The sequence below is a fragment of the Lissotriton helveticus genome, chromosome 4_1 (genome assembly GCF_964261635.1).
Source record: "Lissotriton helveticus chromosome 4_1, aLisHel1.1, whole genome shotgun sequence".
NCBI classification, from domain to species: Eukaryota; Metazoa; Chordata; class Amphibia; order Caudata; family Salamandridae; genus Lissotriton; species Lissotriton helveticus.
Window position 1 is genome coordinate 1,735,546,791 of NC_136063.1, and position 27,102 is coordinate 1,735,573,892.

The window sequence follows — 27,102 nt, forward strand, 5'->3', positions numbered from 1 at the left end:
CCCCTGCCAATCTCGGAGAGAAGGACTCCTGAATCTGTCTGATTTTAGTTGTAAAAAAATTAGCAATGGTATTCGCCCAGCTCTCATCTGGAGCCTCCTGGTCCGAGATCGAGCGGGAGGTAGTGAATTCGCGTACGATCTGAAAGATTTCCTTGCAGGAGTTGGCTGCTTCTTCAATTTTCCTAGCAAAGTAACACTTCTTAGCCTGTAAGATTAAAGCATGATATGATTTCATCATGGCCTTATAGGTCTCTTTTGCCTCCCCGTCATATAAGGCCCTCCATGCACGTTCAGCGACTTTACACTGTCTGCGGGATTGGGCGACCTCTGCCGTGAACCAGGGGGCCGAAGATCGTTTGGTGTCTGATCTAGGGGGCTGTACAGGCGCTAGTTCATTCACTCTAGCCAGGAGCCAGGACTGCAGGGTCTCTAGATCGAGCTCCAGATTCCCCGTGACGGAGAGAGGATGATTCACCAGGGCCTGAGATAACATGTCAGGGGAGACCTGATGATACGCCCTGTAGTTCCTTCCCAGTTGCCTGGGGGCTCTGATAGATGGTTTCTCAGTGCCAGATATTTGGCACTGATATCACCACCTGTGATGATCAGACCACAATACAGGCACGAGTGCAGTGACCGTAATTGGTGAGGTGGAAAAAACCTGGTCTAATGTGTGGCCTTTGTCATGGGTCGGGCCGGAAAGATAGGGGAGCAGCCCCAGAGCAGATGTGATATCTAATAGCTTCACAACGTCCTTAGCCTGCCGGTCTTCCATATGAAGGTTAAAATCTCCCGCCAATAGACAATGTTCTGATCTAAGAACTAGTGTAGCTAGGACCTGCTGGAGGTCCTCAAAAAAAAAAAAACATTACTTGCTGCCTTGTGTTGCATGAACTCTTTGTAAATCTGGCAGGCAGTTTTCAGGAGGGGCACCTATGAGACTATGCTAAGGAGGAACAGAGGGGAAGAGAAAGCGGGAGGGCCAGGTACCTTAGATGTAGGATCAGTGCAATTGAGAGAAGCAATGGGTTGGCTGAGTGATGAGGAGTTTCAGTCTGAGTAACATGGTCATGGAGGGAAACATAAATTACTCTGGCGCAGCGCCGCAAGGGCGGGGGGAATGTGACCGCAGAATGCCGCGCTGTCAGAGGGGGCCCTCAGGGAGCTGTGGGCCAGGTAGGAGTCCTGTGACTGGGGTCCTTCCATAAGAGGCAGAGGGCCCGCCGGGTCTTGGGGAAAAGCGAGGAAGGGGATCGCAAGTGAGGTTACTTGGCAAATTTGGTCAGTAGTGTCTCCCAGGCGTCAGGGAGGGGAATATTCTTACATAGTCTACAGGCTTCCTCATATTGGAGGGCCTCACCTTCAGCTCTAACCCTCTTACAAACCGCCCTGTGCTATGCCACTGCTGGTGGCACTGACGCTTCCTCCAGAGCATCCTCAGTGTCCTCTTTACCAAACAGAGAGCCAGGCTGGCGAAGAAGGTGTGTGCCTTGTATGCCGTTTCTGGCATTTGAAGATGCCCAAAGCGGCAGCCTCCCATGAGTCCATGTCTGGGGGTTCCCTGATGTTGCGTAGGATCGCACGTATATAAGACCAATAGCAGGAGAGGGATGGGCAGGACCAGAGCATTGCGTATGTCGGCAGATGACCATTGGCACTGGGGACAGCATAGGTGGGCAAAGGGGAAATAGTGATTGAGTTGATCAGGTGGTAAGAAGGCCCCGTGCTGGATGGAAAATTGGATGTTTTGAATCATGCATTTCGTGAGACTGATTGGGGGAATTCAAAAGCCTGTTCTCACTCTTTGTCGATTAGCACTCTCCTAATATCATCCTCACACTTGGAGTGCAGGGAACGGAGTCAGTGCCCTGTAGAGCCAGGTGATGACATGGTATGGGAGTCAGGGGCTCATCGTCCACTATAGACTAGCGAAATTAGAAAGAGTTATGGAGATGCTCTTACACGAGGACTGGCCTGGGAGTATCCGTTGTCAACTAAGAATTGTTCGAAGGTGAGTAGTCGCCTCCAGTGAAGAGGTCTCCCACCGTGTCCAGGAAATGCTCTCGCCAATGACGTAGGTCCAGCCAGGGTATGTCCTGGGTGGTGGGGGCATCAAAGGCCCTGTAGCTGGAGCACAGGTGCGTATGGTGGTATATGACACATAAGGACGTGAACCCTGACCATGCAGCGTCGAGCTATTGTTGTGTGTAGGGGTCAGGGGGATGGGTGTAGGGTGTTATGGGATCAGAAGGCCCTGGGCTGCAGCTATCATGAGGGTGTGACACCCACTAGCCAGCGAGACACCCCTGTAATTGAGACGTCAGATAATAAGCCTCATAGGTAGCGGCACCCAGTCCGCCTTTGCCCGTTGGCAGTTTCGCCAATGCAATGCAGTGGCGCCAATCTCCCCATAATATCTTTCTCAATGATGTCCAGATCTCAGAAAAAGGAGTGTGGGGGGGAGATTTATAAAATAATATAGAAGTTGAGAAAGGATAACAATCTTTGATAGGGCAATTCTCCCCGTTATTGCAAGCGGAAACTGCTTCCAAAAGTGCACCGGGGACTCAAGGATGACAGGGCCCGTCCCAAGTTTCTGTCGAAGAGATCAGCGGTCGAAGGGTACAGGTGAATTCTTAGGTATCGGATCATGACGCCTCGATAGCTGAGGGTGGCCCTACCAGGGACACCTCTTGGGGGACCCCAGGACATAACAGGTAAACACTGGACTTAGCCCAGTTAAAGTAGAGGCCCGTCACCAGGGTGAACCTGTTTAATATGGTAGCAAAGGAGTAGAGGTCCAAGCTTGCCGCAGAGTTAGTGCAGCAGGTTATTCGTGTATAGGGGCACCGCGTGCAGGCCGTCAGCCAGGGGATGCCCCATCCCTCCCAACGGAGGCGAACAGCGAGTGGCTCCATCGTATTGCAAAAAGGAGGGCAGACAAAGGGCTAGCTTGTCTATTCCCCCTGCCCACCAGAAAGGCTGCTGAAATAAGACTCCAAGTGAAAGTGGCATTGTATATAAAGCAATTTCTTGTACCAAAGGAGACAATCGCCTACCCCCATGAGGGTCAGTATTTAGAACAGGTATTCTCATGTCATCGTGTTGCATGCCTGTTCGAGGTCCAGGATGAGGCACACTGTATGTGGGAAACGGGATGAGACCTGGTCCTGCATATAGAAGCGATGCCTAATATTTGGGAGGTACACTGACTAGGCACAAAGCCATTCTGGTTTGTGTACTCTTTACAATATAAAATAAAAGTAAACAAATTAAAAAGTGCACAATTTAAAAATATTTGTTTTTCAACACAATCCTCATTTCAGTGATTTGCCAGCGTGATAATACTGTGCAAGCGGTGATGTAAAAACGAATTAACTATAAATAGGAGTAAATCACACCATCAACATAGTTCATATGCAATATATAGTAAGTTTTAGAGCATATAAATACTCCTACCGCGGCAGGGCTGTGCTGCATTTACTCACATTGCTAAATGGCATCACGAAGGGAGAGGGTTTAGATGTTGCCATGGAGAGCTTCAGTGCCGTGTAAGGACACGGCCAGCCTGACATGCGCACTTCAGGCTTCACAGTACAAATCCACTCTGAGTTGAGGACAGGGGGTGGGGTAGAGAGCGAAGCCCTCTGTATCTTCACTGGGGCGCTGTGTTACCTTGCTTGTCCAATACGGTGCAGCTCTCGTTGTATTTAATATGATAAATATTATAAGAGCTACGTTTGCATTGGCATTAAGCAACCTCAAAATTTACAGTAGAGCGGCTAGCCTGCACGGGGCGGGAAGGTTTTACAATTATCTTTCTTCAGGCAGCGTGCGAAGATAAAAAGTGAAGACATCCGTGCTGACAGCAGAGCTGTGCTTGTGCTGTTTGTCCCCGAGAATGTGTGCAGACTTAGCTTGACTTTTTTTTTAAAGCTACTTTACGGTGACATACATGGCAGACAAGTAAGGCGCCTGCAAAACCAAACATGCATATAGTCCATGTTATTTTTTTCAGCTAGAAATAACTGAGATGGGTGTGTGAGCTGCAGATAATGATAAAAAGTGAGTATCAGAGGCCAATGTGGTTTAGAATTAGGCATCTTATGACCTTGAGCGAGCAATACGGAGAAATAATAATGAGCAATAAAAAAAGGTTAAAAGTGTTAAAAGAAACGAAGCCAGATAAAATACTTATTTCAATTCAAAGGTAATGACAGCCTGTCTTCATTTCAATCAGTCATGTACATTTTAAATAATAAACAAGTGGTGATAGTTTTCTGGTTCCAGCTGGCATTATTCCATGTATTTAATATTTGAAACACACTGCTTTTTATAATCACACAGGCTTTTGGTGTATTACATGTGGGGCACACTGCTCCCCTGAAGTTTACAACACCATTGCTTCATAATAAAACTCACACAGTCACTTCATTTGACAGTCCCTCTCACTAATCAGGGTGTCCAGTGGTACACAACTACAGTCTAACCTCATGCATAAAAAAGCCCTTATCTTATAAACAAAAAGAGACAATTTAAAATAATATCGGCAGTGCAGCAGAACTGTAAAATGAAAAGAAACATTTTAAATATTACCTTGCTATTAGCCTGTAAAGCACCTCTGCATACCTTTTCCTTCCTGAATAATGCCAAGACCACGCCCTTTTCTATTTTAGATAGTGTGAAGCACTATTGCCTAGAAGCTATTAACTAATTCGTTTTCTGTTGATAAATATACTTTTTGTAACAGAGCCAGTCAGTCACTCATAGACCTTATAACTATACCTGAAACAATCTTGTCTTGTGTCTCTACCAATGAATAGCATACTTTGAGTAGCAAAATCTTGCATGCAATTAATTTACAAGTGAAAAGACAGTACTCTATGGATATAGTAACTGGCTAAATTATCCATCATATAGTAGAGTTGTTTATTCTAGTGATTACAATTTGCCTTCACGCACCCTCAGTTTACACTAATGCAAAGAAAATGTGAGATAACGCTAATGCAAAGCCTATTGGCATGCATTTGCCTGTGTGCTGAATGTGGAGGCAGTGTCTTTTAGCCTGGAACCCCCTTAGGTCATTGGTCACTTGCTTTGCTTACTCAAAGATGACTTGTACGCCTCGCCACTCTCAAAAGCCACCAGCCACCACTAGCCCCTATGAATTATTGGTACTAGTGAGTGCTTTTTAATCTCTTTCTTTGTGCATCTCCCTGTGATTTAGCTGGACATTTTCTCTTTGAGGTAAACAGTAGAGTTCCGGGAAGTCAATTAATGTGATTTCATCTGGATAAAGATCTTGAGATATCATTTCTTGTGATTCAGGGTCAAGGGCCATATGATGCTACTTCCTGTGATGCCTTTAAGTTCAAAAAGAGTGTGTGGTGTCACTTCTGCTACCCATGGCGTTTTGGTGAATTGTCGTTCATGAACAAATGTCAAGGTATCCATCTTGGCTCTACCAACCAGGGCAGCCTGATTTGGGAAAATGTGAACAAGAAGCAGACAGTGAATTCTTTGGACTGTTGGAAGTGGCATGTGGAATCTGTTGTTCATCCTGTTCATGTCACAAGCTGGTTCCTAACCAGACTGAGTGGTTTAAAAGCTTTACTCACTTACTGGAGAGGAAGTGTTGGGAGCCAGGTCCGAAATCCCGATGGGCATCCTGCAACTGCTTCAAGCGCTCATTGATGGAGGCCTGCTCAGGGAGAAACAAGCTTAGTTTCAGGTTTTGCATATTGAATGTCATATGCATCTACATGTTTTCATCTACTTCCCTTTCAATGTAAGTTCAGAAACTCCACCATTGTGTCTGCCCACCTGTGTAAGACACAATGTTTACATGTGATACATATAAACTAAGATATCACTTATGCTATAAGAGTAGGATTGTTTGAAGGTGAGCAATAACAATTAACAAGTGATGCAGTACCTATGAGCTGACTTAAATAGTAAGAGATACAAACCAAATATGTTTCTGCGAAAGGGCAACTTGCAGCAGAGCAGAATGAACCATATTCACAAAAAGATACATCTAAGAACTGCAAAACGAAGATTTTATGGGATGTGCTTGCACAGTTCACGTTGCCCAAATGTCATAATTTTTAACAGAAAGTCAAATGAATGGGAAAACTAGTAAACCTATGCAAATAATAAGTTTACAGGAAAAGACAATTTACAAATCAGTGACACCAATAATGGAATCAGGAAAGGAATGGCTGCTGATTCAGAAAATGAGGTGTTTCAAATGTTACTTTTCCCAAACGTCTTCAATTTCATAGCTGAGAGATGGAAACCAGGCTGTCTAACCCTATCATCATCAGTGGGACATGCCGAAACCAGTAGATGCAGGATTAAGGCCTGTTTCGAAGCACATCCTTTCAGATGTCCCAGGTGAGTCGTGATATCATTAACAAATAACACTGATTTGAAAAGAAAAGAAAATCACAGTGAAAGTTTTTATGTTTGAAATATGCGATAAAACACTAGGGCCATATATATCAACATACCCTTTTGCGATTCCTAAATAGCGATTTTTAAGGAATCGCTATCTAGAAATCGCAAACTGGTATGTATGAAGAAATTCGCTATTTTTTAGCGATTCCTTAATATTCCTTAATTGCGATTAGCAAATTGCTAATCCCAATTAAGGAATAATTTCCCATTCATTTCTATGGGCCAGGAGGCCCATAGGAATGAATGTGAAATTATTCTCAAATAGCGATTCGCAATTTGCTAATCGCAAATTGAGAATAATTTCAAGGGTGCAGGGGTGTCTCAAGAACACCCTGCTGCACCCCTGAAAATGACATGTGTGGGCATATTGCGCACATACATGGCCTTTGGGCATGTATGAGCGTCACATGGCACCTTTGGATTTAAAAAAAAATGCTTTTGTAAAAGAATTCGCAACTTACCACCAACTAGTAGTTGGTGGTAATTTGCGATTCCTTATGGGCATTTTGGAATTTATTTTTTCTTGATACATTGCATTTAAGGAATCGCAAAATTTGCAATTCCTTAAATGCAATTGCAAAATAAGGAATGGCAAATTTTGCGATTCCTTATTTTGCACCCAAATTGTTTCATACATACCATTTAGCGAAAATGGGTTCGCAAACGCCGAAATTCTGCGAATTTCGGCGCTTGCGAACCCATTTGGCCTTGATACATATCTTACTACGTAGTGCCTTACATAGTAAGATATTTTGCAGTTGCAAAGCTTGCGATTTTGAAACTCACAAGGTTTCTTACTGCTAAATACTTTTTACGATGACCTAGAGTAAATTATGTGAGCCGGTCCTGGGTCCCTGCGTCAGATGCGGCTATGATAGATGCATGCATGCCTATCATTTATGGATAAAAGTGTGGTGTTGGAAATATTTCAAGACAATGCACTATGACAATGAATTAGCTGCTGCTTTAAATTACTTAAAAATAGATTTCTCATTAAGAGGATGAAATTATCAACAGGAACTCGCTTTTACTGATTGGAGACTATCAGATCAAGAAGTTTCCCTGTGGCACGGTAATGTGTAATCAGAGTGTGCAATCATGACCCTTATTTACTCCATTAGTGTTCACATATTATTTAACATATCTCATTCCATCCTATTGACAAACTGATTCGTTTAATACGTTTTGTGACTGAAAACCTTGATTGGAAGCACATTTGCGGGTATTATTAGATCTATGTGTTAAATAATGAGCAAGATCTAGTTTTGCAACCGGTTCAAAATATTTTGAAAATGGAAATAAAATCCACTGCAAAGAATAAACATTCCAAGCTAAGCTGCCCGGGAACCAGATACTTAACACTGCCCCTTTTCATTTCATCTGTGTTTTTAGGACTGGCTTAGAAACAGTTTGAGACATTTCATCAGTCTTATGTTTTCCACAGAATTCATAAAAAAATACATGAATCCTGGGGCTTTCCATCAGCCCTCTTCATCTATTGATGTGTTCAAGTGCCATTTACATTTTGATTCTGCCCACCACAGCATGTAGCATAGGACAATGGGTCAGCCCACTTATCCCATTGCCTGCTTTGCACAGTGAGTGATGTTATTGGGCAGTGTGCAGTGTATCTGAAAGATAGGACAGGTACTGTTGTGTGTACCATGTCCTGGTAGTGAATTACAGTGTATTTCGTTTTTCACTATGGAAATGCTATCGGTCCCATAGGATACAATGGGGAGTTCATTTATAACATCTTATAAGCATATATCTTCCCATTGGGACAAGATAGAGAAACAGGGGTTAGTATGCCTGAACTCAGAGTATAAAAATGCATCTTTTGGTAAAGATGATTTTTATGTTCTGTGTTTGAAAATATCACTTTTATGGTCCACAAAGCTAGGCTGTTGTTTTCAACACATTAAGCAGTAAAATAAATATATATCCTATACTTTAAGCAGGCATCAAAGATCCATAAATTCTAGAATACTGCCATAATACAAATATTGCACCATTAAATTTGGCTTGATAGTCCTTGGATATCTCAGGCAGACCCATTCTTGAACAAACAAATTCAACGTCTGGAAAAATAATCAAAATATGACTACGCTGCAATTTTTTAGATTAAAGGTTGTGTTTTAGATGGATTTTCACACAGTGTTCAAATGTCTTTCTTAACCATTGTCTTACTCAACCCATCTATAGTGCTCCTTTCATTTCTCAAAATACATTTCAGACCCCATAAGCTCGGAATTTGTTAGAAATAAACACAAGCAAACCAGAATTTTCAAAAGTATTTCATCAGGCGGTCACCCTGTACAACCCTGTCGAGTTAGTCACCCTGCACAACCCTGTCGAGTTAGATAGATTAAGTTCTGTTGTGGAAGCTTTATTCTGTAAAGTAATGCTGTGTTTTCTGAGGAAGTTTTCCAACTTTCTTTAGATTGGATAAACCTTTACGGTGTCTCGGTGCTACAGTTTGCAGATCATATGTACAAAGGGCCATGAAGACTCCCTCATTGGGTGGAATGATTTCTGTCTTCAAACTTCATGTCACTTCACAATTCCCTTCCTAGGGGTTATAGAACTTAATGTCCACCGCTCAAAAGATATTAAGAGGTAAATGTAGTGGCCTGTTTGACCCTATGATTTCTTCTGTAATGTGAGCCTTTATTTTATTTATTTGAAAGTTTTATATAGCGCGGACAAGATCTTTGCAGATATCAGAGCACTTTACACAGATGGGTACATGAGGGAGCATAGTCAGACAGATATATCAATAGATCAAACAGTATACGTAGGTGGCTACAATGCCAATCAAGTGGGTAAAAAGATAACAATACAAATAATCACAGGGATCAAACATGTAGTACAGATCGGTGCATATAGTCTTACCAGAGTTCGAGATAATAGTTCAAGTGTATTTTTTGCAGGAGTAAAACAGAAGCAATTTGGGCACACAATCATGCTAGTGAGGCTGTGGGGGAATGTCCTCTTGAGAACTGTATCCTCAATAGTGGGTTTCAGAAAGTACCATACTACTAAGGCGTTCTCCCAAAACAAAGCCCAATTTGTGGAGGAGGCATGAAATTAAAACACAGAGGTGAATTTTACTCACCTCACATGTTATGCGAGGGTCACCATGTTTTCATTCAATAATGATGCTGCTTTTACAGGTGTATTGTAGGACTATGATTTCTACCACCCTCTATCAAACAGGATTCCCTCTTACCTGCAGTTGTTTCCAGCGGGTGTTGATTTGCTCCAATGCCCGTGAATTATCCATAGACAAGTGGACGTCTGAGATGGCAAGCTGGTGGGCGAGGTCATTGACAAGTTTCACCCCATCTTTCATCGGAGAAAGCTCTTCCTTGAACAACTAGAGCACCAAAAGCAATGAGAGGAAAAGTAGAGAAAGGCAACAGATCACTTAGTGGCGCTTTACCTATCTTTACCTATCTGTATTGGATGGTAAAAAGCATAAGCAGTATTTAGATCAAATTCTTTTTTGGAAACGCCCAAAACAAGAATCATTAAAAAAGCAGCCTGCCTTGACTTATCGAAAATAAAAGAAGGAAATGGGAAGAGTAAACTAACGAGACCAGTCATTTGACACACGACCAGACAACAGATCCTAACTGTGGTCCAAGACAGGACAGTGAGGAACCGTGAAACCATGAACATGAGAACAGCTCACGACAGCCTTTCCCAGAGAAGTGCTGAAGCTTTGGAGCAACCTAATTACTTTGCCGTATTAGTTACTTTGTATATGAATATAATAATAACTAGTCGTTTTGAATCATGTCGACAAGGGCCTTGAAACTGTGGGGCATATTATCAAGGGGGTTTATCTCAGCTTTTTTGGCTTTAAAAACCAAGAGAGTGGAGATAAAATTATCTCCCTATTACCTAGCTGTCGCTAACACCAGTTAGCGACAGCTAGTAGGAGATAGCGACCATCTTGGGCCCCACTTTGCATCAGAGAAATTTATCACTAATGACATATCTGCAATCACACCACTACTCTTAACAACAAAGGATGGCATCACATATGCTGTTGACTTTAAAGTGATAAGTGATTGAGGGCAGAATGAGAAGCATCATGTAGAGATACCCACAAATCTAAGACTCCAGACACCCATGTGTACCTTTAAGGTTAGAAATAGCATCAAACCTATGTAATCAGCGACAGACCCATACATGGAAACAGATACATGCTCAAAGACAGTGGGTTAAGCAGAAACAAACAGGTCACATCACACCAGTTTCAGCAAACTTGACGGAACTTCTTGCATTTAGCTCATATGAGATACTGCACAAAATTGGTCATCACAATCTTCATCTGCTATTGGAAAGAATGAGACGTACCCATCAAATAGGACCCTGTTTCCCCTCTAAGCACTGCGGTTCCTCACACCCCTGCTTAAACACATGCACAGGATGAGACACTAGGTGCACATCCTTCCCTAGAACATATGCAAACAAATATGTGCATGCTGTTGTAAAAACCACACAGAGTAAAGGTCAGATAGCTTGGTCCAGTTAGTATTCAGCACGATATGACCATGCAGTGTGTGGTCACATAAACATGCACTTTTGTATGGTTCATTTTTAAGAACCTACACCCACACGTTGAGTTTCTGGATGTCATCACTGAGACTGCTAAACGTCAATAAGTCATTTGGAGTTGTACTTATCTTGTGGTTTGTCAGTATAAATATCACTGCCTGCATTCAGGACTTTTGAATCAGCTTTCAACTTTCACAGAGGTGACTGATGATTTCCCCGCAGTATATTGAGTAAACCTATATTACTTTGCCAATTGCGTCTTATCTACTTTTGTCTCAGATTTTCCTCCAACATTTGGCAACCCAGCCAGGAGCCTCGTTTGGCCTCACTGACTGCCACAGCCTGAAATACTGCCTACTCCCATCGGATGGATTATTTCATCTCACCAGAAGGTAAGCAGATATTTATTTCAGTAAAGTTCTGCCTATTCATGGGGGGAGGTAGAACCCGAAGTTGTCATCTTTAAGATTAGGACACTGCAGTTTTTGTTCCTCCTTTTAAAGGTCGACATTTGGCATTGTAATATGGATGATTTTTGTATTCCCATGCAAGATTGTGTATGAATGAAATATGCAACATTTGGTTATCCTGTTTGTAAATTCAGAAGATCCAGGAAACTGGATAATTTTGTATTTGCATAGAAGATCGTGTATGAATGATATATATATAGAATATTTAGTTACCCCGGTGTCAAGACGGCAAGGTCCAAGAAACTGGATGGCTTTGTATTTGCATGCAAGATTGTGTAACACACAATATTTAGGAATGCTGGTGATAAGTCCAGGGGATACAGGAAACTTTACTAGGCAGTCAAAAGTGTTCAAATCAGAGTAGGAAGTGAGACTGAGTCTTCCATTGTACGTTCTGACATCATGGCAAACGGATGGTCAATAGGCCGGTGTCAATGGACTTGAACACTCAAGTTAACATATTATCTGGACCTGAAGTTCGGAGGTTTATCCCCTCTATGAGGGTTGAGGGAAGTGACCAAAATGTAATATATCAATCATCAAGGAGAAATTGTGAAAAATTGGTCAAGTGTTCCAGTGACTCCCATACCATTGATTTTTCCCTTTGGTTTGTCTATGCTCTCATCATGGTCAGACATGACACTGCGAGGAAGCGAGGTGAGGAAGTGACACTGCGAGGAAGTGAGGTGAGGAGGCGGGGCTAGGAAACATCACTGCAGTGCTGTCTGATTCGGACCATCGGACTGCGTCAGACTGACCTCCGTTATTGCCTTCCAAATTCCCCTGCCGTAAGCCAACTACAACGGGGGCAATGGCTTGGCTGACAGAGGCTTGGCCACCTTAAGTTGGCAGGGTATGCCCAGACGTGGATCCCTTGCTCACTTTGCCACTGGATTCAAGCTAGCCTGGCTGATGACGGCTGATTAGCCAGAAACCGGTCCCAGGATGCTTGTTTCCAGTCCAGGGAAGACATGGCTTGGCAGTTCGGGCTGGACAGTTCCCATGAGACACAGGGTCAGACTGATTTGCATGTGGCCATGTGTTAACTGGGGTGGTGGGGTGTGCTGAAGAATGATGATGGATTAAACCCAGATCAGTTGGCTGGGGGTGAGTGTTTGATTTGCTCAAACGCTCCGTCCATCATCCCCTTTGGTATTGATTGGCTGAAGGCGGCTTGGCCGAGAGCGGGGGTAGAGGAGGAAAACTGAATGGAGATGCGGAGGCGCCTCATGATGCCATCGCACTTGTGTCACCCTGCTGTGTCCTTCTGTAGCCCTCGTGGCTGCCACATCACTCACCAGGATTCTGTTCACAAGCCTGTGAGTGCCAGGCAGCAGAGCGCTGAATGTGTGGAATTCTGTGGGTAATACTCCTCTTGATCTTGGGTCATCTTGGACATCTTCTACCTCAGGCTCAGCACAATCAATTCAACTTAAGTAGAGCAACCTCTTTAATATTACTGCACAATAGGAGCACAACAGGAACACAATATGAGCATACAAAAGGAGCGAACCAGCGACCCAGCAAACCAGCTATATTTGCGCAAACCTAAGAACGTAGGACTTGAGCCTGTTCACAAAGGAGGTTCAAAGCAGGAAAACCTAGGAGCGGGCCAGGCTAGGTTGATCACACTAACATGAGATCAGGGAGACAGAGGCAAACTGGATAATCAACAACTAATAAAAGGAAAAGGAATTGCAAAGGGACAAGCGAAGCAATAAAAAAAAGGAAGTGCCTCAACCCCTTACACGACTTTGATAGCAGTAGAATCTGCCATAATTGCCACAACAAGGGGGTTTCAGCCAAGGATCTACACAACATTTTCCATCATGAAGGATGCAGGGCTGTGCTATGCTCAAGTAATGAGAGGCTCAACAGCCTCCCATTCCCACTGAAACCAGCGGATATAAATCAGACCAACACCTAGGCTTCAAGCCAGCAATGACGATTGAAAGAAACACAAACAAGGCAAAAGAAGCTCGGACAATGGAAGCCACTAAGGAGCAATGGCACCCAAAGGGCAAAGAATTAATTTGATCTTGGGAGACACAAGCATGCTCCCTCTTAATCACTCAATATGGGAGATTGCAGCAGAAATGCTCACTATACAGAGAAATGGCTATAATTATGCCACATTCTCAGAGAGGATGGGGCTCACAAGGGCCCCATTTGAACCAATAGTTATCTTACCAAACTCAAATACCACTAGGAAATTACCACCAAATCACTGTGTGCCCTTGTTATTCCTTGTGGAAACATATATCTACACATTGCAATGAACAAACCTTCATGGAGGCTTACCTTAAGGAAAAACTGAAAACAAGCACTGTTTCTCAACTTCAAGAAGCAAAAGAACTCTCAGACAAATGTGAATAGGACGACATGAGCACTACAACATGTTCACACCTAAATGAAGCTACACAATGTATTAGCTAGAACAATAAATATTCAGAGTAACAATGACTGACCTGGAACAAAACTGTCACCAATGGACAATACCCATTTACGATTATGCTCTTGGAACATTAAAGGCCTGGGAAATAAAACAATGGACTCACAGCTACTGCTATACTTTCAAACCTTTGATCTTATTTTCCTTCAAGAGACTTGGTTAGATCAACCATTTCATCTGCAAGGATGCATTTCCCAACTGTAAAAAGTGCTACATTTGGATATTTAAAAGGAGGGCTTGCAAAATATACTTCAATAAAGAGCATTAATGCGGCTAGGGTGCTGGATACAAAATCAACATCCACCAGTGCTACACAATCAATTAGAGTGGACATAAGAAGTTGCAACAATGACCTACAATTGATGCTCACTATTGTATGCCCGCTCCCATGTGATATGCTCAATGGAGGGAAACTACTGTGAGAGGAACAAATACGTTTCCTTACGGACGAGCCAACGCCAAATTTTGTACTAACGGGCAATTTGAACATGCACTTGCTGGAGAGGACTACTTCTTGGAAGAACATCTTTCTGCATGGAACATCCCACAGCAGGAAAGCAATAAGTAGGGAAAGCAAACCAGGTTAGCCAAAAATCTACTGAGGGATATGGAACATCTAAGTTATTGAGCATTAAACGAGTGCTACACGGGAGATCGACCCCAGCAGCATCCTTTCACAACACCTCAGCCAGAACCACAATAAAATACACTTTTGTAACCCTTTCCTTGATTTGCAAAATAGCGGACTTTCATCTAGGAACAAAAGATCATAGTGACCATCTCCCACAAGAAATCACAAGGAGTGTGCAAGGTGAACCAGCCAGTGAAGGATCCTAGCTTCATACATACTATGCAAAACCCACCATCCAGAATGACTGTCAGCTTTGGCGAAGAATCTTTTGGAATAAAATCAAATGGCTGGCCCAAAAGTAACAACTAGCTGGGAAAACATCACTAAAACATTGGGAGAAGCTCACTCAGCAAATGAAGAGCAACGATTGATGATAAGAGAAAAGCCTCCACATGGGAATCCCTCCATATCACAAATCACACCAGCCAACCGCCTCTTCACTTCACAAAATAGGAATATTCAACATCTTAAGAAAGCAATTAACAGATCACAGCGGAAGCTTTGCCTAACCGGCCCGGATATTAACACCTTAAAGGAGTTGAGGGAATTAAAAGTGACTAAGAAAAAGATAATTTAGCATTCAAAAAGGGAAGCAGAAGGGTCGCTTTGGGCCAATCTACTCCATGACATAAAAAGCAATAAAAGTGCAAGATTCTGGAGCACGGTAAACAGATGACAGAATCCCACAGTTCATGGAGTTAGCTCCCACTTGACAGAAGAGACCTGGGCAAGCTTTCTCTGGTATCATTTAAAAACAGAATCACCTAGCAGTGCAAATGAAGATGTCAGAATAGGTACTACAGATGGAGAAAAAACTAATGATCCAAACATCCTCAGGCAACCTTCAAAATCACAGTGACTGCCAAACAGATCACAAACAGGATAGCCAAAGGCCGTAGGGAATGTGCGCTGACTCCACATGGAATCCCCCTGGTCTTGTTTAAACTGGATCTGGATTACTGGGCAGTAGCATTAAAACCAGTTTTTGGGCAGATTTTTCAAACAGAAACAATCCCAGCTTCTTGGAGGGGGTCAATTATTTCTCCAATCTACAAGAAAGATGACAAGAATGAGGCCAAAACTACAGGCTGGTTGCCTTAATAGGCAATGATGCTAAATATTAAGTTGGCCTTATCCTAGAAGAACTAACAGATTTGGCATCAGAAAATGCAGTCATCCCCCTCAATCAAACAGGTTTCAGCAAGCACATGGTAACTACCACAAATATACCAATTCTCTACCTGCTGATGAACAATGTAAAAGACGCCAACCTGTCATTATACGTCTGCTTCATCTATTACTCCTTAGCCTTCAACCACATAGACAGAATGAAGTTGTGGGGCAACCTCACCAAAAGAAATATTCCACCTACAGACAGACACTTGGGTCCAAGTGAAGTTGGAAGCTGGCGACCATCTGTCAAGAAGGATCCCACCTACAAATGGGCTGAAACAAGGCCCAACTTTGTTTAATCTCTTTATGTCAGATCAATCAACTAAGTTGGACAAGTGTAATTCCCATGCTCCAAAGATGGGTGGAATTGCCCTTTCGAACCTATTATACGCTGATGACCTTGTGCTCATCAGTCGAACTCCGGTCAGCATCCAATGCTTACTGGGCACCACTCAAAGTTATTCTGCTGAAAATGGGTTGAGCATAAACTTTGACAACTCCAAAGTCATGCAGTTAAACCAAAAAAAGTGACCAAAAACATCACTGACATTTGGCAGGACAATTGATCGAAACCTTCCACGAATATGAATATCTCGGATCATATTAACAGCAAAGGTACATTTACGGCTCATAAAGAGGCATTGTGAAGAAGAGGAATTGCAACAGAAGTAGCACTAAAGAATCTCAAGACCAAAATCGCCGAACCAAGTTTCCCTCCACTGATCCAAGTGATACAAGCAAAGCTCATTCCAACTATCACCTATGGGAGACAGTGCATGATGGGTAGGGGCGCCAGCATGATGAATGGTATAGTAACGAGAGCACTGAGAATGATGTTTAACTCACTAAAATACACTTCACCTGCTCAAATACGACTGGAATTTGGTACACAGATACAACAATTGCATTTGAAGCGCTTATCTGAGCCTGGTTCATTAAATACCCATTATTGGAAAAGCAGCAGTGCAGCCAAGTCCTAATTGCAAGAGTCAATAGATCAACTGGGCCTACGTGATCTCTAGGAGGCCTCAGGGAAATACAACACCTTCAAATAACTTGTCAATAAAACTGTCACAAGGGCTTCCTTAGCAGAGGACAAAGCACTGCTGTTGGGTTGAGCGCACAGAAGGTTGACTCTTCACAGTTACCCCAAGACATCTCCACAGTCTTACCTAGGTGCAGCGTTTACCAAAGCAACTAAAGAAAAATATCTTCAGCACAGACTTAGCCTCCTCCCATCTATGTTCCATTTACCACCATGGAAACACCCACAGATAACCTTCAGTTGCTGCCTGTGTGGGGCAGCAAACGAGGACATGATACATCTGCTGTTCATATGTGGGAAACTTATGTACAAAAGCAGACTACTGCTAACGGCCCTCTTCAATGCCAAGGGAATAAGAACATGTAGGCAGACAGTGAAAGCATGCTTTACTGGTGGAGATTTTCAGTTAGCCTGTCCCCATTGTACCTGAGCATTGCTGAAAAGAAACTAAATACCAGTAACAATTCTTCGCTAAATAGATCATCGACCATTAGATAATCATGAATATTTTTAATTTGTCAAACACTGAAACCGCAGTATGCTAAAATAACTTGGAAAGGATAATGACCCACAGCCTAAAGGAGCTCCTCAATTATTTGCTGATTTGCACGTTTAACAGGAACTTATAAATTGCTTGGTTTTGCACAATGGTCCCTGCCATCTGTAGAAAGAGTCTAAACACTGCTGACTTTGCACATTGGTTTTTGCAGCCTATACAGAATGTTATTGTTTTACAGTGTCTTAATCTCAATAATTGTAGGTGCTAACAGCAGGTTTCATTTCTTATAAATTATTTCTAACTGTTTCCGCTCTTGTTATCTGTAGAATGAGTTTATATGCTGCTGACGTTGCACATTGGCTTACTGGCCATACAGAAGTTTAAGGTCTTACGGTGCCTTAATTTGGTAAAAGCAGGTATTACCTTTGATAAACTATCTCAAACTGTCAATGCTGCATGTTCTTTGCACTCAGAGCACTGCTGTATCTGAATATTGGCACAATAACGAAATGTAAATTTTGGACTACAATCATGGTTGACTACTCTGAGTAACATAATGTTAACTGTTCTCACTATTACAATTGTTTTAATTAATCACGCAAATTAAGATATTACTTACTTACTTACAATAGAGAAGAAACACAACAGGACATTAACAACAACAATATTTTCGGTATATATGAAGTAAAAAATTAAAACATCTTGGGAATGGGGAAATGTCCTTCCCACTAAAAGTAAAGGGCAGGGGAAATGTAAAGTGAACCGTCTTTTAGGAAATACCCGTTCTAACTTCTGTAGTTTTTCATGAGTGACACTAACACCTCCTCATGGAGAGTGACAGACAATATTGAAATTAGACTAACATTCTCTCTGCAACGCAGCTCTGTGGCACTTCCTGGAGGTACCTGGTGGGTAGTTGGACCACAGGTACACTCAGGATTCAAGGGAACTTAATCCCCCAACTTACAACGGGCCAGGGGGTGTGTTTGCAGAGTGGTGGAGAAAGGTATGGCCTTTGTCTACCTCTCACCAATCCTACTGCGTGGGGTTTACTGCAGGTAAAAGGTAGGCTGGTTGGCCTCTAAAGGACCCCCAGCAGTGAAGGGGACTTCAATCCCCATCCAAAAGAATGCCAGGAGCGAGTTTGTAGAGTGGTGGGCAAAGTGGGCGTGGCCTGGTATGAGTACTTATCAATGCTGCTGTGTGGGACTGACTGGAGTTAATAGTTTGGGAAGTTGGCCCCCAAGGATGTCCTTGGGGGCCAACTACCCCTCTTGTTACCTCCATTAAGTCCCACACAGTTGGATTGCTAAGACGTCTTCGGAGGCCAGGGCCCCCTTTCTCTACCACTCTGCAAACGTGCCTCGTGGCAGACTACGGGATGGGGGATGAAGTCCAATTTAGTCCTGAGGGAGTTTGGGGGGCAAGAATCCCTCCTGGTACCTCCTGTAATTCCTACACAGTGGAATTCCCGAGTGTTGGTTTGGACGCCCAGCACCCTTTCTCCACCATTCTGCAAACGTGACTACTACTTAAAGTAGCATATTTCTGCACCTCTGACTTAGAGGTAGTTTTAATTCCCCTGCCTCATTATGTACTAGGGCCTTACAGAGGAGGTCATGCTAATTACAGGGGTACCCTAACGCATAGTGTTCCCTAGTGTATGTATGTGTTTTCACTGTATTCTAAGTGTCTTTTATCATAGCACTGGACTTAGGCCTGGTTAGTCAGAGTCAGTAACCGTCTGAAAAACTTGTGTGCAACAAGGCCTCTTTCTGCTCCTCTGTTGGTTCTTTCTGCACATGTCTTGCTTCTTCCTGCACTTTTCTTCATCTTTGTGGACTTCTGTTGCTTCTTTCTGCATTTCTTTTGCTTCCTTCTGAGTGTTTTTTCTTCTTTCTTCACATGTCCTACCTCAGTAGGCATAGTTAAAAACTAGCATTTAAAAAACCTTAGAAATTCACTTGAAAAACAATAGCTTTCAGGCACGTTATGGTTAAAAATAAGCATTTAAAAACCTTTGAAATTCACTGAAAAAACCATGGGTTTCAGGCACGTTATAGTTAGAAATTAGCATTTAAAAAACCTTAGAAATTCACTGACAAAAACATAAGTTTGAGGGGTGTTATAGTTAGTTGGACATTTTACTCGTACACAACCAGTGAAATTCCCCCATTATAGTTAGTTCAGCTAATTATAACTCACGCCCCCACAATGCACTGCTGATGATGTCACATATTACATCACTCATTTAATGGTCAGTGACATCACTGATGACATACATCTCAAATGACATCACTGATGACATCATCCATGTAATAATTTCATGCATCTTCTCACACCCTAATATAACTTTTGATACACCCACTCTAAATTACGGATTGCCATTCTCAAAACCACAGACACTCCAACACCAATAACTACACACACATCCACTCACTCACCCGTACAGTCACTCATACTTACGGTCACTCAGTACAGGACTATCATATGCACTCATACACCTATATAGACACTCACACACCGCGCCTCATCCATAGAGGTACTCACACACCTAGTCAGTCATGCAAATAATTAATCACACTCCCATTTACTCACCTATCCAGTCATACACACACCAGCTCACTGACTCATACAAATACTAGCACATTATTCCACTCTTACACAATCACTGATACAAGCACACACTCATCCATACAGCCACTCTCACAATCACATACTCTCACTTATAGCCATTTAAATACTCTAACACACATATATACTGCCTTTTACATATGTAGTTACTCACACATGTAGCACTGAGATATACATTCACTAACTAACACACCCATACACACACTCACCCGCCCATGCAGTCCATCACAGATGCACTCTTGAAACCATGCACCCTGTGAATCACCCACTCACGCATCTATGCAAACATTCAGGCACCCATACAGATACTCAGACAACCAATCAATAACTCATATAGACTCATACAGCTATTCACAAACCCATGCAGCCGCTTACACACCAAAAGATAGACGGATACAGACATTCACAGTTTAGTCACTAACCCATGCATTCAATACGATACGTTTAATCACTCACTTATAGATTCAGTCACGCAAATCATGCATTCAGACACTTATACACCCACTCATTCTTCAATACGCCTTTCCTTATATATATTAAACACATTTAAACTTTACAGAAACACACAGTCACTGGATGATGTCATCGGTGATGTCATCAGTGATGTCATCAGTGATTTCACTGACCATGTCATGAGTGATGTAATATGTGATGTCATCAGCAGTGAATTGCGGGAGTGTGAGTTATAGTTGGCTGAACTAACTATAACGGGGGAATTTCACTGGTTTTGTACGAGTGAAATGTCCAACTAACTATAACGCCCCTCAAACCTATGGTTTTTTCAGTGAATATCTATGTATATATTTTTCTTTTTTTTACAAAGAACGCCGCACTCTGGAACTTGGATATTTAGAATTTATTCAACAGAGCATAGTCTGCACACCGACGCATTTCAGCCTTACGGCCTTGGTCACGGCCGTAAGGCTGAAACGCGTCGGTGTGCAGACTAGGCTCTGTTGAATAAATTCTAAATATCCAAGTTCCAGAATACAGCGTTCTTTGTGGAAAAATTTATGTTTTTGGGCTTTTAAATGGTGTAAATCTGTTCAGTAGTTCCTGAGAAATTCAGAAATAAAAAATGTTGATATCTGGTGGCCGAGGTGGATTTGGAACCCTCCCGAGCATGAGCTTCATTTTGATTGGCTGTCAACACTCCAAACCAAGAAGTGTTGGCAGCCATCTTGTGACTCGATAAAACCGAGTCACAAGAAAACAGTAAAAAAAAAATCAAAAACAAGAAAAGGGAGCAGGGTAGAAACACCCTGACCCCTCTAAACCGGGACTCCCAGCCCCAAAAAAGCATTTAAAAAAAAGAAATTGGAAGAATTTGCACTGGGTACACGAATCCCGCTGAAAATCTTTTTTAAAAAACGAAGCGTGGTGTCCGGTAGTCAGACAAAATATCGAAATTAAAATATCGATATACAATAATATCGATGTTTTAATTTCGATGGTATAGAATATCGTTGTCCAAAATATCGACAGACAGAATATCGTTTTTTTAAGGTATGTATGTTACTAATATAGAAATTTACTAATATCGAAATTTTGTTTAGTGTTATGTATTTTATTTATGTTGTTTATATGTTTGTTAAATATGTTTTGTAATGTATGTTTGAAAAATTGTAATTTTGTTTACATTTTGCGTTTTAGTATCAGAGCGGGTTGTGGGTTTATAGGGGAATAGGGTGGGAAGTAATTTAATATTATTTAATTAATTAATATATTTTTGTAAATATTTTTAATTAATAATTAATTGGCAATTTATTAATTAGTTAATTAATTAATATATTTTTGTAAATATGTTAAATAATTAATTAATTGGTAATTGATTAATATTAATTAGTTAATTAATTAATATATGTTTGTAAATATTTTTAATTAATAATTAATTGGTAATTACTTAATATTAATTAGTTAATTACATTAATTTGAGTTAATGTTTTAATATATATACATTTTTGTTATTGTTGATTAATTAATTGGTAATTAAATAATATTAATTAGTAAATTAAATTAATTAGAGTTAATGTGCTAATATATTAAATTTTTTGTTATTGTTAATTATTAACTAATTGGTAATTCATAATTATTAAGTGATTAAATGATGTGATTTATTTATGTGTAGTGTGTTGTGTGTTTATAGGGGGATAGGGTGTGATATAATTAAACGTAATTAATTAAAACGATTGTATTTATTTGTTGCTATTTATTGTTAAGTAATTAGTAATTAATATGTGTTAATTAGTTCATTTATAATTACATCAATTTAGTCATATTAATTGTTATTAATTGATTAATTTAAATTTATATTAATTGTGTTTTTTTGTATGTGTAGTGTGTTGTGTGTTAAAGGGGGAGTAGTGTGGGAAGTAATTTTTACCCCCATGCTATCCAACGCTTTCCCTACTGTTGCACCCTCTGGAGTGGGAATAGTAATTTAAACCCCTACGCTATCCAACGCTTTCCCTACTGTTGCACCCTCTGGAGTGGGAATAGTAATTTTTACCCCTACGCTATCCAACGCTTTCCCTACTGTTGCACTCTCTGGAGTGGGAATAGTAATTTAAACCCCTATGCTATCCAACGCTTTCCCTACTGTTGCACCCTCTGGAGTGGGAATAGTAATTTAAACCCCTACGCTATCCAACGTGTTCCCTACTGTTGCACTCTCTGGAGTGGGAATAGTAAATTTTACCCCTACGCTATCCAACGCTTTCCCTACTATTGCACCCTCTGGAGTGGGAATAGTAATTTAAACCCCTACGCTATCCAACGCTTTCCCTACTGTTGCACTCTCTGGAGTGGGAATAGTAATTTAAACCCCTATGCTATCCAACGCTTTCCCTACTGTTGCACCCTCTGGAGTGGGAATAGTAATTTAAACCCCTACGCTATCCAACGCTTTCCCTACTGTTGCACTCTCTGGAGTGGGAATAGTAAATTTTACCCCTACGCTATCCAACGCTTTCCCTACTGTTGCACCCTCTGGAGTGGGAATAGTAATTTAAACCCCTACGCTATCCAACGCTTTCCCTACTGTTGCACTCTCTGGAGTGGGAATAGTAATTTAAACCCCTACGCTATCCAACGCTTTCCCTACTGTTGCACACTCTGGAGTGGGAATAGTATTTTAAACCCCTACGCTATCCAACGCTTTCCCTACTGTTGCACTCTCTGGAGTGGGAATAGTAAATTTTACCCCTACGCTATCCAACGCTTTCCCTACTGTTGCACACTTTGGAGTGGGAATAGTAATTTTTACCTCTATGCTATCCAACGTTTTCCCTACTGTTGCACCCTTTGGAGTGGGAATAGTAATTTTTACCCCTACGCTAGCCAACTCTTTCCCTACTGTTGCACCCTCTGGAGTGGGAATAGTAATTTTTACCCCTACGCTATCCAACGCTTTCCCTACTGTTGCACCCTCTGGAGTGGGAATAGTAATTTTTACCCCTACGCTATCCAACGCTTTCCCTACTGTTGCACCCTCTGGAGTGGGAATAGTAATTTAAACCCCTACGCTATCCAACGCTTTCCCTACTGTTGCACCCTCTGGAGTGGGAATAGTAATTTTTACCCCTACGCTATCCAACGCTTTCCCTACTGTTGTACCCTCTGGAGTGGGAATAGTAATTTAAACCCCTACGCTATCCAACGATTTTCCTACTGTTGCAATATGTGGAGTACGTATATATATTAATTTATATGTAGAGTTTGTAATTTATTTTAAATGTATATGTATTAGTTATAATTTTTTTAATATGTTTTAATGTTTTTATTTAATATTTGTAAAATTATATGTATTTGTAAATTATTTTTACATTATTATTAATACATTTAAAGAAACGATATTTTTAATTTCGATATTTTAGTACTACGATATTATTTTTTCGATATTTTTGTACTTACCTTTATGAAGATATAACTCCGATATTTTTGACTTCGATATTTTTGTGTCGATATTTTTGTATGTAGATAATCTGTCTTTCGATAATATGTCAGTGATTCGTGGTGTCCTGTGCTTCGTTTAATAAGCCTCCGGGAGGGCCAGGTCTCGGGGATCAATCAAGAAATATAGTGCGGGGGGACCCGCAGCCCTGTGAAACGCCACCTCCCCTGGGCCATGCTGATTACATACAGGGGGCAAGCATCCCCCCGCAGCCCCAGGGACCGCCATCTCCTTTGGGCTTTTAAAAAAAATGAAAGAAATGGGGGGCTCCTGCCACCCATGCTGCCCCAGGGAACGCCACCTCCCCGGGGCATTGCTATTATGTGTGGTGGGTCTCATGGTCCCCCCAAGCCCTGAGGCCCGTCACCACCCCGGGGCTTCAATAATCAAAAAAATAAGTGTGGGGTGGCTCCTGCCTCCCCCACACTGCCCTAGGGACCACCACCTCCCTGGGGTATTTATACATTAAGTTCAGGTGTCTGTTGCAGACCCCCATCCTATACAGGGCTTTGCACACGAAGGGAGGGGGACATGTGGCCCCCACTCCTGGAACCCTTCATGGCCCTGGGGCCCGCCACTCCCCAGGGCCGGCTATGGCAATGTCCCTGGGTGCCCACTGCCGGGACATTGCAGTTTGCAGTGACAGGGCAGGAGCATGACTCCCACCCTATCATTGCAAACTATGCTTCACTTCATGGAAGCAAGAGCAGAAAACCTGCTCTCACTTCCATGAAGCAAAGAAGATTGCCTTTGGACAAGGGTAGCTGCATGTCAACATCTCCCCTTGCCCAAAAGCAATGCCAGCCCCCGCAGGAGGCGGTGAGCCGGCTGGGACCGCGGGGGCATTGGGGCTCCCCCTGCGGTCCCCAACATGTGGCCAGGCCCCAGGAAAAGGGGTCCCTGGTGCCAATAGCGGCCCAGGGAAGCGGTCCCCACTCACCAAATATAAAAAAGAATGCTGCAAAGCCCCGGGGAATGGGGTCCACGGGGCTAATACGTTTGAATTCTTTTTTTATATGTGGCCATGCCCCAGGGGATGGGTTCCCCAGCACCAAAGTTGGCCATGGGAGGGGGGATGCGAACCCCCTTTCAGTTTAAAAATAAATAAATGCTCGGGCCCTGGAGGATGGGGTCCCCAGGGCCCAAAAATAATTAAGGGGAGAGGTGGCCACACAGCCCCTCTTCCAAAAACCAAAAAAGAAAAAGCTGGCATCTCGCCGGAGGTCCCGCCCCCTCCATGCACCACTGTGCAAATACGCCTCCTGACGCGTTCTGGATTGGGGATTAAGCCCCCTTGAATACTAAGGGTCCTTAGGTACCAACTAGCTCACCAGGTATCTCGAGTAAGGCCCACACAGTGGGATTGCAGAGAGGTGGTCCGAGGCCATGCCCCTTTTAACAATACCCTGCAAACATCCCTCTTAGAGCACTGCTGGTGGGGCGATGAGGTCCCTGTGTGTCCTGAGGATTTCAGGATTAAAGTGGACTTCATCCCCTAAGCAGCAGTGTGCCAGGAGCTACGTTTACAGAGTGGTGTAAAAAGGGGGCATGGCCTTGGACCACCTCTCAGCAATCAAGCTGTGTGGGGCTTACTAGCGATAACAGGATGGCTAATTGGCCTCTAGGGACTCTCAGGAGGCAAGGGGACTTCAACCCTCAACCAAGAGCGCGCCAGGAGGCGCTTTTGCAGAGTGGTGGAGAAAGGGGGCATGGCCTCCTCTTAGCAATCTCACTGTGAGGGGCTTACTGGATGTAACAGGTAGGCACCTTCACAATAGGCCATCGGAGGATGGTGGGGGTCCTCTACTCCAGCCCACCCGCCAGTGTTCTTGTAAACGGACACATTCAGAAGCATACCCTATCCAGAGGGGAACCCGACACGGATGCCCGCTCTGCTCTCTCCTATTTGCTCTTGCAATAGAGCCCTTGCTTCTCATATTTGGGTTGATGAATGGATGCAGGGACGGCACTGGCAGGGTTTAAATGAAGATCGGATTGCCCTATACGCAAAGATGTCCTGCTCTTTCTAGCTGACCCGACCCAGTCCGGACCAAGGTGCCTCTAGATCCTCCATTCTTTTGAGAAAGCATCGGGCTTTCGCCATGACCCGGTAAAATCTACCCTGGTGCCTCTTCACACATTGAGAGAATGCGTGGACTGGCAAATGACTATCACCCTGCGTAGACTTTCATGTAAGTACTTAGGAATCAGGGTAGGGCTTCTCCCAGAGCTGACCTGGTCCCTCAAGCTAGACCCATTGTTCAAACAAACAAAAGATGACTTTCGTTGTTGGCAATCGCTTCCACTCAACTCCCTTGGTAGGATTGCTCTGCTTAAAATTAATGTTCTGCTCGGGCTTCTGTATGTCTTCCAGAACCTCCCACGCCACCTTACCCGTAGTTCATTCCGTAGGTTGCATGGGGTAGCCACGACTTTCCTCTGGGGTGGCTCGAGAACGCGACTGGCCCTTGTGCATTGACAGCGGGCCCCATATGATGGGGGAATGGGGATGAGAAACCCCTTCCTGTACTATCTGTCTACCTGTCTCCTGGTGATTCATGACTGGTTTAATGGCGGCTGGCCGGATCCCGCATACTGACTGGAACTGGAGAACCTTGGGTTCCCTCAGGTTCAGGCTATGATCTACGGGGCTCCAAATCCTCACACTTTACCAGCTGTAATGCGTATGGTCCTCCTTGCATGGCGGTCCGCGTTGAGGCACTGGGAATAGGCTAAGGGAAGTTGGGATACTGGCAGGCTTACAGAAGTCGGACCAGATAGGCATTACTTGCTTTGGGGATGTATGGAGGGGTGAACATTTGTCCTCCTTCCAGGAGCTACAGCCAACATACTCCCTACATTCGACTCAATTCTTCAAATACCTCCAGATGCGACATGCACTTGCCCTCCACATTCCCGAACACACAGCAATCCCAGAATTTAGTCCGCTGGAAGCTAAGCTCCTAATGGGGAACCTGGGTAAGGGGGGAATATCCCAAATGTATTGATCCCTGATAAACGACACCCCATCCATATTAGACTCTCTTAGGACTCGCTGGGAACACTGGATTGGCCCTTTGGCGGAGGAAGATTGCAGGAAAGCACTGATGGCCCCTAGGGAGCTCACCATATCAGCTAGGCCCGCTTTATTCAAATCTACTATCTCCATTGTGCATACTTTACCCATGTACAGCTACATAATCGGGGTTCCTCCTGAC

The 27,102-nt window shown here is 42.9% G+C and overlaps 1 protein-coding gene across 1 annotated transcript in view; it reads right to left on the minus strand.

Annotated features, from left to right (window-relative positions):
• Nucleotides 1-27,102, minus strand: part of DRP2 (dystrophin related protein 2) — a 547,219-nt gene that overhangs the window by 233,536 nt on the left and 286,581 nt on the right. The window contains exons 6-7 of the mRNA XM_078686308.1: nt 9,692-9,838; nt 5,623-5,701 (exon numbers count right to left, since the gene is read on the minus strand). Coding sequence (XP_078542434.1) covers nt 5,623-5,701; nt 9,692-9,838 — 226 coding nt within the window. The remainder of the gene's footprint in view (nt 1-5,622; nt 5,702-9,691; nt 9,839-27,102) is intronic.